This window comes from Numenius arquata, chromosome 21, assembly GCF_964106895.1.
Source record: "Numenius arquata chromosome 21, bNumArq3.hap1.1, whole genome shotgun sequence".
Classification (NCBI taxonomy): Eukaryota; Metazoa; Chordata; class Aves; order Charadriiformes; family Scolopacidae; genus Numenius; species Numenius arquata.
The window spans coordinates 3,638,446-3,650,728 of NC_133596.1; the positions used below are offsets into that span (position 1 = coordinate 3,638,446).

A 12,283-nucleotide genomic window follows, 5' to 3' on the forward strand; every position below is an offset into this window, starting at 1 on the left:
GGGGGGCATGGGAATAAGCGGGAGACGGCGGAACGCCGGTGCTTCGGAGGGGGGGGGCGGTGGGGGGGTGTCCCTTCACGGGATAAAAGTCATTTTGGTGGTTTGCAAATAGTTTTTAAATGCTTTGTAATTTTTAATTAAAAATATATATTTTTTTAACGATGTATATTTTTTAAAAATTCCTTAATTTTTTAAAAAATTATTTCTTTTTTTAATTCTTCTTTTTTTTTTAATTCTTTAATTTTTATTTTTTTTTTTTTAATTCTTTCATGGTTTTTTTTTAGGGGGGTCCTGGTTGTTGCCGCTTGCCCCGGAGCAGGTTAATAAGGCTAATTATGGCTCTTCCCAATCTGCCACCCTTCACACGGAGCCGATTTCCCAGGAAATTCGTAAGGGGGGGGGGTGGGGGGGCGGAGGGGGGGGCGTGTGTGAAGAAAAGACAAAAAATAATCCAACCCCAAAAGAGGCTGGATGCTGCTTTCAGGGTTTTTTTTTTTTTTGGGGGGGGGGGGGGCTCCAGGGGCCATCGAGCCGCTCCAGGGCTGGGGGAGAAGTGGGGAGGGTGGCTGCCCCCTGGCCTGCGGCCCCCAGACCCCCGGGGGGGGCGCGGGGGGGGGGGGTTGCAGAGGAGGGAAACAAAACCCAGCGCCACCGAACTGGGATTTGGGCAGATCTGGAATAAATTGCTGCTGTGGGCAGGCGTAATTTGGTCCAGGTGCCTCTGTGTCCCCGTCCCCCCCCCCCGCGCCCCCCATTAGCTGCGACCCCCCGGGGCCGAGCGGGGTCCCAGGGTGCTCCCCACCCTTTTGACTGTAACATCCCCTTCCCGCACTCACACCCCCCCCCTAGCCAAAACCTATAGAAATTCCCCAAAACAAGATGTTGGGGGGGGGGGGACACATTGCCTTTTGATTTGAACGGGGGGGGGTGTGTGTGTCACAATCTGGGTGTTGCGGGACTGTGACACACACACACACACACACACACACACACACACCCAGGGACCCCCTCCGTGTGCCACCGACACCCGTGGCCACCACTCGAAGCTTTTTTGAGGCAGCGATAGTTCGGGGAGGGGGGGGTGTGTGTGTTTGGCCTTCCTCCCCTCCCTCATCAATTCTTCTGAAAGAACACCCTCCCCCCCCCCCCAAAAAAAAAAAAATTAAATAAATAAATAAATAAATACCACCCCCCCCCTCCCCAAACACCCCCACCCCCCCCCCCCAACCGACTCCAGGCCTCTCGCAGTCGCTGACCTAAATCTGGTTTCTCCATCGTAACCTCAGTTTTACCGCAATTAATTTTTTTCTGCTGGTCACAAGATAATTCCTGACGCCAGAAAGTCTGGAGGTCAGATGAGAAGCGGATTGAGGAACAGGGCGGCACTAATTTCCTTACGAGATCGCCCCCCCCCCCCCCCCCCCCCAACTCAAAACACGGGGGCGGGGGGGACGGGACGGGACGGGAGACACGACACACGGACGGGAGACCCCCATCGTCCTGCCTAAAAATAGGGGGATGAGGGAGAAGGGGTAGATTTGGGGGGCTGCGGGTGGCCGGGGGGGGGTTGGGGGGGGGGGAAATCCTCCCGCCACGGGGGTTGGTTTGGGGTCTGGATGGGGACACACACACACACACACACGACCACGCACGTTCGTCGCCCCCCCCTCCGTGGAGCCACCCCTGGCCACCAAGGGTCATTTTAGGGGGTGTAGGGGGGTAGGGGGGGGTGGTGTCTCTCGCTTAATTGAGATGCAAGGGTGGGGTTTAATGGTTCATTTACATAAAAGGGGTGGTGCTCGCCTTCATTTGCATACAGGGGGCGGGGCCCCGCGGGGCTGCCCATATAACGAGCGGCGCGGGGCTGCCCCCTCCCCAGTGCTCCAGCGACCTCGCAAGCTTTGGGCTACGGGAGGTGACAGTCCCAGGGCTCGGTGGTCCAAGCTTTTGGTGGTCCCGCTGCTCGGAGGTCCCAGCAGAACCCCAGCCGTCGCAGCACCCACCGAGGCACCTTCCCCTTCCCTTTGCCCTCCCCACCCCCCCCCACCCCCCCCCCCCCTTCTCCAGCATCCCCCCAGATAGAGCTCAGACACCCCCCCAACCATGAAAGCCATCAGCCCGGTGCGATCCGTCCGGAGCTGCTACGAGGCCGTCTGCTGCCTTTCGGAGCAGAGCCTGGCCATCGCCCGGGGGGGCAACAACAAGAGCCCGGCTTTGGAGGAGCCCATGAACTTGCTCTACGATATGAACGATTGTTATTCCAAATTGCGGGAATTGGTGCCGGGCATCCCGCAAGGTACCAAGGTGAGCCAGGTGGAGATCCTCCAGCATGTCATCGACTACATCTTCGACCTCCAGATCGTGCTGGAGGAGGGGGCCAAGGGCCGCGACCCCTCCTCCGAGGCCACCCTGCTGTCTCTCAAGGTAAGGGCTGCTTTGGGCTGGGGGGGGTTCGGAGATGTTGGCTTGGGCGGGGGGACACACACACATGTCGGGCTGGGGGCGTGTGGATGTGTTGGTTTGGGATATGGGGACATGGGCTTGGGGGGAGGGGGGGATGTGTTGGTCTGGGGGGGGGGTCGGACGTGGGCTGGGGGCGTGTGGATGTGTTGGTTTGGGATATGGGGACATGGGCTTGGGGGGGGGGATGTGTTGGGCTTGGGGGGGGGTCGGACGTGGGCTGGGGGTGTGTGGATATGTTGGGGAGGGCAGGAGAGAGGTGTCGGGCTGGGGGGCTGTGGATATAATGGTTTGAGGGGGGACATGCCGGGCTGGGGGGGATAAGGGTATGTTGGTTTGGGGGGGAATATGTTGGGCTGGGGGTGATGCGCTGGGTGCGTTGGGAGGGGGGGGTCCTGGGGGTCGCGGTGGGGCAGGGGGAGGCATGGGGACTGAGCCCTCTCCCCCCTCTCTGCAGGCGGCCGGGCTCGCCTCTGAACTCTGCTCCAAAGACGAGAGAAGTTTGTGTCACTAACGGCTCCTCCATCAGGTGAGTGTCCCCCCCCCGCGCCCCAACTCTCCCCCCCCCAAGCATCCCAAGGGGACCGACACCGGCCCCGCTGCAACGCGATCCCCCAGCTCCCCCCCCCGCTTCGGGCGACCCCCAAATCCCCGACCCCAGAGTCACCAAGATACTAATTATATATTTTTTATTTTTTTTTTTCTCCCTCCCCTTTCTCCTCCCTCCCCCTTTTTCTCCCCCCCCCCCCCTCACACCTCCCCCCCCCTCCCCCCCCGGCTTTCTCCTCTCTCCTCCCGGTGCCAATTAGCAAACAGGCAGCGAGTGTCGGTTCCTGGTTCGTTATCAGCCGGAGGTAAATAGCAGCTTCCTCCGTGGCGCCGGGCTGTCTGCGACCTACCGGCCCCGGCATCGCCTCCCCCGGGCCCGGCCACCGCAGGCGGGGAGCGGCTGGTCCCGACCCCTTCATCCTTCCACCGCCAGCATCGCGCCCCCCCCCCCCCCTTCTCCCCGCCGCCGAGCTCAGCATCCCGGCTTTAGCAGGACTTTGGACCCGAACCTAAATGAGACACTTTTTAATGAGAAGACTGATGAAGAGGCGGTTGTCTGTATATTTTTGGATTATAGCAGCGAGTCCTTTTTTTTTTAAAGGTGTTTAAGGAAAGGGATGGGGGGGGGGAGGGAGGGGGGGGGGAAAATTAGGGGGTTTTGGGGAGGGGGGGACATCCTCGAGTATGAACCAAACTCTCTGGGGCCGCGGCCTCGTGTATTGTCGAGCTCTATACTAGAGTATAACGTTTTGTACCTTTTGTGCAGGAAGGTGAATTTCTGCGAACATGCCTTGTACTTGCTTTATAAACTTTTTATAAAAGTTACCATTTTTACATAATAATAAAAATAAAAAAAAAAAGCCAACCACAACAGGTCGTTTTGATTTGTGTGTTTTCCCCACCCTCCCTCCTCCATCCCTGGGCTTGGAGGGAGATGGGGTGCACCCATGGGTTGGGAGAGCAGCACCCTGGGGGTGGGAGCCCCCCGAAACCTTCTTGCCGATTGTAACTTCTAGGGTTACGGTAGGAATCTCATTAATTGTTTAATAGCTTTGAAATGTCAGCTCAGGTATGGGAGGAATTAACCCTAGGCTGCCGTCTCCTGGCTGAGGTGTCTGCCAGCTATTTTGGGTGCTGCTCTGCTTATCTGATATGGAAGGAGTGAAGACGCTGCCGAGCCCCAGGGTCCATCTGGAGGTGTAGCTGGAACCCTGGGAGAGGGAGAAAAGATGCTTTTTCCAGGGGGTTCCACACTCTTTTTACAAACAAAAAAAAAACAAAAAAAAAACAAAGCTGCCTGCTTCCCTGGGGCTGGATTTGAGCTTCCCTGGGGCTGGAAGGGGTGATGTTGCTTTGGGGTGGTGGTCTCTCCCTCCCAGGATATCCCTAAGGGAAGGGGAGTTTCTGGCCTGCAGCTGCCCTGGCTCTAATTAGAGCTGCTCTGAGTATCGCAGTTCCCCAGGTGGCATCCACACTATGCACCCCTGCCTGGCCTGGACCCCCCCCCCCGGCACTGGGGCTGGGGGGGGGGGGGGCAGCTCCCCAGGGAAGGGGTGTTAGGAGCAGAAATGCCTTTCCCTCCCCTTGGATTAGTGATGCGGTTTCCCTTTGGCCCCGGAGCAGATGTGGCCGGCTCAGCTGCGGAGCCCCATGGCTGCAGCACAGCTGGGCCGGATCCTGCTCCCTGGGGAAGGTGCTGGCCTGCCTGCAATCAGGGTCAGGCTGCTCCCCCCCCACCCCCGGGGTTAAAATTCCCCCCCCCACACCTGTAGCACCCTCTCCTCTATCCCCTCTGCCGGGCTTTGGCTTTGCTGCTGTGGGCTCGGCGTGGGTGCTCACCCAGTGGCATCGGGGTGTCCCCGGGGTGCTGCAGCATCCAGGTGAGCTGGGTCAGGGGCTGGGAGGAGGAGGAGGAGGAAGGCAGAAGGGGTCTCGGGGCACGGGGTGGTGCAAAAGGTCCCCCACGTGCAGCAGCTTCAGCCCTGTGACAGCCAACGTGAGCTTGGGGGTGCACCCACCAAACCCCCCCTGTGTCCGTGGGCATTTCCACGGGGGAAAAAGCAACAAGTGGGGCATCCAAAAAGCCAGTCCAACGGGATCACGAACCCCTGGGAACATCCCCTCCCTCCTCCCGGCTTGATGTCCCCAGGCTCTCCGAAGGCAGGTTACCCTCTGGCACCCACGGGGTGGGGTGGGACAGGGTGACACGGGGCTGTCCCAGTGCGGGGGGAGGCAGGTGGGGGTGTCCGGCTGGAAACCGCCGTTTCTGGGAACGGAGCTGCCGGTACGTTAAAGGCTAAAAATAGGGTTTTGCCTTCTCCGCTGGCTTTTAGCTTGAGAGGAAAAGCCGAGGGGTGGGTTAGGGGCGAGTGTCCCCGTGGTCCTCCGCTGTCGTGGTCCTCCAGCTGTCCCAGTGCTGATGTTTAACTGGGATGGGTGGGAAAAGCACCCCAGGAATGAGCTGGGGGATGAGGATGGGTCTCAGTAGCTGCAAAATGGGGCTCCCCACAATGTAAGCACCCCAGCTCGTGATGGGACCCCAGCCGGGATGATGGCGGTGGAGATCCTGGACCCATGGGATTAGTTAATGAGCCCAGTTTGGGGCTGGGGTTACTGGGAGCAGTGGGGACAGGCACCGGTGGGGTGGAAGAAACCAGTCCTGCTGGGGCTTTTGGGATGAAAACAGGACCGGGGAGGCAGAGGGGGACTCCCAGCCTGGGGGAGCGGAGGTGGCCCCCCTGTCTCTGTCCCCTCCCTGGGGGGTCAGGGCAGGGGATTCCCTCGGCCAAGGCTGGGGGCTGCGGGTCCCTGGGGGGGGCCGGGATTTGGCAGGAGGAGAGTTTGGCACTGGCTCCTGGGAAGCCTCCCAGGGCCATCGCCTCCTCCTCCCGGGGCGGATGGACGGACGGACGGACGGATCCCGGCGCCTTTCCTGGAACAGCAGCCCCGCTGTTCCCAGGCCCCGGGGGTGGCTGGGGGTGGGGAGGGGGGCCAAGAAACTTGCCTGGACCCCCAGCCCGGGCTGTGGCGTGATGCCGATGCTTTCCTTGGAAACCCTGCTTTTAAAAAAAAAAAAAAAAGGAAGAAAAAAAAATAAAAAGGGAAAAACACAACTAAAAATAGCTGCTGTTGCCCCACCGGGGCCGGGATTTACCTTGGGGGAGGGGGAGGGGGGGGCAGGCTTAGTGGAGGAAATGCCCCCGCCGAGCAACCCGGGCTTCACTTTTATCTTCCCAACGACATTCCATGGGTGCAAAAAAGAGGATGAGGAGAGCAAGAAAAAAAAAAAAAAAAAATTAAAAAAAAAAAAAAAATATATATATAACCCCAGGAGGGGGGGTGAAGGCCAAGCGTCCCCCAGCCGCTGCTGTGCCGGTGGCCGGCCGGGCCGGCTCGCTCGCTCGCCTCTTGGCAAGCGCCAGAGTCTGATGCAATCGGCTGCGCTGACGGAGGCCGCGGTTCCCCACCTGTATTTGCCATTGTGTGCCCGGAGCTGTTTGCAGGTGTTTGCTGGCGCCGCACTGTCTGAGCCGCATTTCCCTCCTCCTCCTCCCGCTGCCTGCCCCGGCCAAGGCCTGGGCCCCCCCCCCCCCCCCCCCGCCTTCCACCACCACCACCACCACCAACCCCCCCCCCTCCCTGCTCCCCGGCTCCCCGCCAGCCCGGCCGCCGCCTCGCCGGGACGGATGCCGCGCTCACACGCCTGGCCTTGGGCAGGCGCACACGGATGGGCGCCTTCACGCGTGGGACAGGGGGCGCGGGGGGTCTGCCCGTAGCCGGCGGTGAGTGTGTGTGCTTGGCCTGCATGTGTACACGCGTGTGCTCCTGTGCGCAGGCACGCACATACGGATACATGCCTATATACACTTACATACATGCCTCTGTGCACTTACACACGTGCCTACGGACACACGTGCCTTACACACACGCCTATGCACACTCTATGCACACACATGCATTTGCACGTGCATGCATGTGCCTATACACACATGCTTACGCACACATGCAGACATGCATAACCCTGTGACAGTATGTGCACGCACTTATGGGCACGTGTAGGCACACATGCCTATGTGCACTTACACACATGCCTATGTGCACTTACACACACGCCACCGGACGCTTACATGCGTGCCTGTGCACACTTGCACACATGCAGTTATACGCACACACACATGCAGGCGTGCAGACATACATAGCCCAATGAAGGTATGTGAGTGCACTTAGCGTGTGTGTGCACAACACTCGTGCACATGCATGCATATATGTACCTGTGCGTATGTGCACTTACACACATGTCTACAGACACTTACATGTGTGCCTGTGCACATTTACACACATGCATGCACTTATACACACACATGCTTGCACACGCATGCAGACATACATACATACCCCAAGGAGGGTATGTGTGTGCACTTAGCATGTGTGTGCACGTGCACTCACGGACACATGCATGCACATACACACACGTTTACAGACCCATGTGCCTATGCACATATGCATGCACTTATACACACACACGTTTACGCACACATGCAGACATACCCCAATGAGAGTACACACACGTGTACACATGTATGCTCTGGCAGACACACGTGTGCACACACCCCCACAACAAGGCACCAGCTGCACATGTGCTCCTTCAAAACACGCGTGTGTACACATTTACATGCACTAAGGCACAGGGGCTGCAACGAGGGGGAAACACGTGCGGCCCCTCAACAGGGGCACATGCACACAAACATACATGCACACATACACGAACACACATGCACACACGCACATGAATACACATGCGCACACACACGAACACCCTGATCCAGACAACATGGACATGCATCCACACGTGTGCGCACACACACTAACACCCTGATCCAGACAACATGGACATGCATCCACACGCGTGCACACGCACAGCACCCCAACTCCAAACATGCAGCCCCCCCCCCCCCCCCCCCCCCCCGCACCCTGCCCACCCCACCCCAGGCTCTCCCAGCCTTGGAAGGGGGTCCCGGGGTGGGGAGACCCCACGGCCCTTCCAGTTCCTCCCAGTCCCAGTGATGGTGCCGAGGAGCGGGAGCCCGGCCTGGCTCCGTGGGTGGGGATGAGTCAGGGCCGCGGGTGTATTTTGGGCTCAGCTGGGGACGGCACCCGAACCCTTGGCCCCATCCCGCCCGGCACAGGGTGTTCCCGGCGCCCTCGACACCCTGCTCACGCCTCACCCTGCCCCAGTTCCCACGCTGGCAATGAGTGGGGAAACTGAGGCACGCTCAGCATTTCCAGTGTGGGAAAGGGGTGAACAAAACCCCAGCCCCCCCCTTTCCCCCAGAGCCCCCCTCAATTTCCTCTGGCACCCTCCAGCCCAACAGCTCTTAATTGCCAGGCCAGGAGGGCTCATCCTGGTGGAGCTCAGCACCCCCTTGGCTGGAGGTCCTGGGGGTGCTGGGATTGGGGGACAGTGTGTGCTATTCCTGCCCCCTCCCTTTAACAGGGAACAAACAGGGTTGTCCCCCCCTCATTTTACAGGTGGGGAAAGCAAAACACACACACACCCCCCCCCCCCCCGCCGACCACCCAGTGTCCTGGCAGCCACTCCGTGTGCTCCTGCCAGCTCCTTGCCTTCCCTTTCCCACGGTGACATCGGGGCTCTGTCCCACGGAGGGACCGGGGCTCCCCATGCACTTGAACGCAGCCCCAAAATTCGTGGAGTTTGCGGGGAGGCGAAGGCTGGAGAGGAGGAAGGAAGGCTCATTAGTGCCGGGCTTTAATTAAATGGGGGGATTTGGGGCACGGAGCTTTGTGATGGGCTTGTTCACCCAGAGACACCCGAACCACTGACACCCATGGGGACACGGTGATGGAGCCACGGGATCTCCTGGAGGTGGCCCTGGCTGTGGGTGAGGGGGAGTGTTTGGGGGCTGGTTGTGATGTGGGGCAGGTGATCCTGGTTGTGGGGCTGAAATGTGGTTCTTTATCTGCAAAAAATTTGGGCCGCAAAGGTCCCAAAAGGTCCTTGAGCTCCCTCCGTGACTCAGTTTCCCCATCTATATAGAGGGAACCGGCTGCAGCTCCAGGAAGCAAACTGGGACAGAGGAGGGGTGCTGCTGGGATAACTGGGAAAGGCCCACGGTGATACTGGCCCAGTCTGGCTCTGGGATACTGGCACGTGTGCCTTGTCCCCTCGCCTTTCCCTGGCTGTATGGGGGCACTGAAGCCCCCGGTGTCCCTCTGGTTTTAAACTGGAGCCAGACCAGTTTGGGGAACGGAATCTCCATTAACCTCTCTGCCTCCACATTGCTCTGCTGGTCCTTTCCCCTCCCAGTGCTGGGGAGAAGCGGTGATGTCCCCGAGTCCCTCCTCCATCCCTCTGTCCTTGTGCTCCAGTGTCCCTTCATCCCCGCGTCCCTCCGTCCCTCCTTCCCCGCATCCGTCCGTCCATCCCTGCCTCTCTCCGTCCCACGGTCCCTCGTCGGCTCCGGCCTCGGTGGCGCGGGGATGCCGGTGCCGGGGGGAGCCGGGGCGGTGCGGGGATGCCGGTGCCGGGGGAGGACCGGGGCGGGGGGGGGGAGTGGTGGGGGGGTGCGGGTCCGGCAGCCGCGGCTCTCTGCTGCCGTCTCCAGGGCAGAGGAGGAAGAGCCCGGCAGCCGGGCTGCGGGGCTGCCCCCCGGGAAGAACGGGGACCTCCTCCGGTGTTCCCCCGAGAAGGACAGAGACCTCCTCTGGTGTCCCCCCTGCAAATACCGTGACCTCCTTCGGTACCCCTCCAGAAAAGACCGTGACCTCCTCCGGTGTCCCCCCGGGAAGAACGGGGACCTCCTCTGGTGTCCCCCCGGGAAGAACGGGGACCTCCTCCAGTATCCCCCCCAGCAAAGACCGTGACCTCCTCTGGTGTCCCCCCGCCCAGGGAAGGACCGGGACCTCCTCCAGTGTCCCCTGCAGCAAAGACCAAGACCTCCTCTGGTGCCCCCCTGGGAATGACTCCTCCAGTGGTCTTGGCCAACGGGGTCTAGCGCTGGCCACAGAACCTCGGAGACTGTGGGGACAGCAGGCAAAGAGCCAGCAGCAGGATGGTCCTTTCCCACCACGTTGGTCCATCCCACCTCCCTGGCAGGCCGGGGGATGCTGGAGGGGGGGAGGGGGGTGAGCTCCCAGCACCGAGGCTGAGGAGCTCGGCCAGACCCTGCTCACGCCAAGGAGCCCCAGTGCTGGGGGCTGGAGATGCTGAGCATCCTTCCCAGCGTGGGGAAGGTGCCGGGATCCCCATCACTGACTCCGTTCAGATCTTCTTGGTGCTGGGCACCATCCTGTTTGGCAAGTCTGTCCCTGCCCGTTTTGGTGACCTGTAGATGCTGAGATGCTCCCCTGGAGCTTGGTGCTGAGGCAGTGGCCACCACCAACCGTCAACTAGATGGTACCTGTCTCCAACAAGGAACAAGGGCAGACCCTGAAGATGACGATGCCTTTTACTTCATTATCTTTATCACAAGTGAGGCCTTCATCTGTGACAACCTGCTGGTGGCCATGGGGACATTCAGCCTATGGGAATCCCCGTTCACCCATGCCAAGGAGGAGCAGAGGGAGCAGGAGCCCAGCCTGGAGGAGGGCCAGGACCAGGCACCCAGGGCAGGCTGGCTCTGCTGGCCTCCAAAACGGGGCAAGAAAGTGGGCAGAAAACATCTGTCAAACCCACCCTGAAAGGGCCACGCTTCGGTGGTTCCCTCTAGGGATGGCCTCGGTGGAGAAGATCTGCGTGGTTCTTCCTCCACAGCCCAAACCCAGGAGAATTTTGATGAAATGGGTGTTTCTTGCAAACCCCATCGATGGGAGGAGGCGGGAAGTGGAGCTTTTCCAGGGGTTTGAAGCTGGTTGTAGCAGAGATCTGCACTTTGCACCCACCAGCAGCATTTAAAGGCCGGGATTTCCATCTCCATAGGACTCTGAGCTGGGCTTGTTTGATGACGAGGGTGGAGGAGAGGACACAGGCCACACCGCTGCATTAACCCTTTCAGCCAAGCGGTGGGATGGCCAACAGGAACCCTCGGCTCCGCCCAAAGGTGATGAGGGATGGAGCCTTCACGCACATCTCCCAGGACCTGTTCACCTGCAGCGAGTTGGGCGAGCTGAGCGAGGAGATCTTGCATGAGGTCCAACGTCTCCCGGAAAGCAGCAAGGAGAACATCAGGGAGTACAAACAGATCCGCGAGGAGCTCGACGTGTAAGACCTGCTGCAAACCTTCCTCTTCGCTGGCTTGGTTGTAGGGTGGCTGGGGTGGAATCAGCCCGTTTATACCCAGCCAAGGCAAAACCTCCCCAGAGCTGTGTCTTTGGGTTGGGGGGTGGAAAGTGGTGGACCTCCATCTGGAGGTATTGCTGTCACAGGGACATATCAGCTTATGGCTTCTGGCATAGGACATGACTTTCCTGGTGCAAAGCCGTGGCTGGAAAGCCTGGAGAAGGCTTTTTGAGCAGGGATTAGGTCTTGGGAGAAGAAGGATGCTCCTGACTCCTCCTTTGGCTGTTCCTCCAGCACAGGGGAGGAGGTGAGGGCCGTTGAGTTCAACATGGCGCAGGAGCATGAGCTGATTCAGCAGAAGTTCTTCCACACCACCTTCTTGGGTAGCCCGTACCCCAGTGAGGTCACATTAATGATGTATGGGGACATCATCTCCAATTTGCCCAAACCAGAGGAGATAGGGGCACAACCTGCCAGCACCAGCCCCTCAAACCCAGGCCCTCCCCATACCCCGATGTCCCTGTCCCAGGGGTGACCCAGTTGAATCCAGCCCAAGGCAGCCAAGCGACACCGATTTATCCACCCCGCTGGGCACGGCCTTGTCTTTGTGCACTGAAATGGAGACAGCAGTTGCCTTCTGCCCCGTAGGGGAGAAGATGAAGGTCTGGATGGGTTGAGCTGCCAAGTTCAGCCGTGCTCCTGGCAGAGGAACACGGTTCCCAGCCGTGCGGTGGCTTTACTGCTGCCAGGCTTTTTGTTCTGCCTCAAAGCCCTTGCGCGGTGGGAGGCTCATGTTTGTCCTGGATCGGAGATTTTTTGGTGTCCTCCCCCAAGCTGAGGTGGAGTCTGGAGGTCTGGTGTCCATCCTCATCCACAGCAGAGGCGGCGGTGGCGGGGCGTGCATCCGTCCATCTGTCTGTCTTCCAGGAGGCTTCTTTGCAAGAAAGTCCATCTCTGCAGCTGAACGTCACCATCCCAGACATGGACATGAAGCTGCCTCATGCTGGAGAGGAGAGCGATGGAGAGAATGATGGAGGA

The 12,283-nt window shown here is 59.7% G+C and overlaps 2 protein-coding genes across 2 annotated transcripts in view; both read left to right on the top strand.

Moving 5' to 3' along the window:
- LOC141474117 (DNA-binding protein inhibitor ID-3-A-like) overlaps positions 1-1,301 on the top strand; it is a 2,257-nt gene extending 956 nt beyond the window's left edge. The window contains exon 2 of the mRNA XM_074161837.1: positions 1,287-1,301. Within this exon, the coding sequence (XP_074017938.1) occupies positions 1,287-1,301 (15 nt within the window). The remainder of the gene's footprint in view (positions 1-1,286) is intronic.
- A 571-nt stretch (positions 1,302-1,872) lies between these two features.
- Positions 1,873-3,846, top strand: LOC141474227 (DNA-binding protein inhibitor ID-3-A-like). Its single transcript, XM_074162035.1, has 3 exons — positions 1,873-2,424; positions 2,918-2,989; positions 3,270-3,846. The coding sequence occupies exons 1-2, from the start codon at positions 2,104-2,106 to the stop codon at positions 2,972-2,974; spliced, it is 378 nt and encodes a 125-aa protein (XP_074018136.1). The 5' UTR covers positions 1,873-2,103; the 3' UTR covers positions 2,975-2,989; positions 3,270-3,846.
- Positions 3,847-12,283: the final 8,437 nt, after the last annotated feature.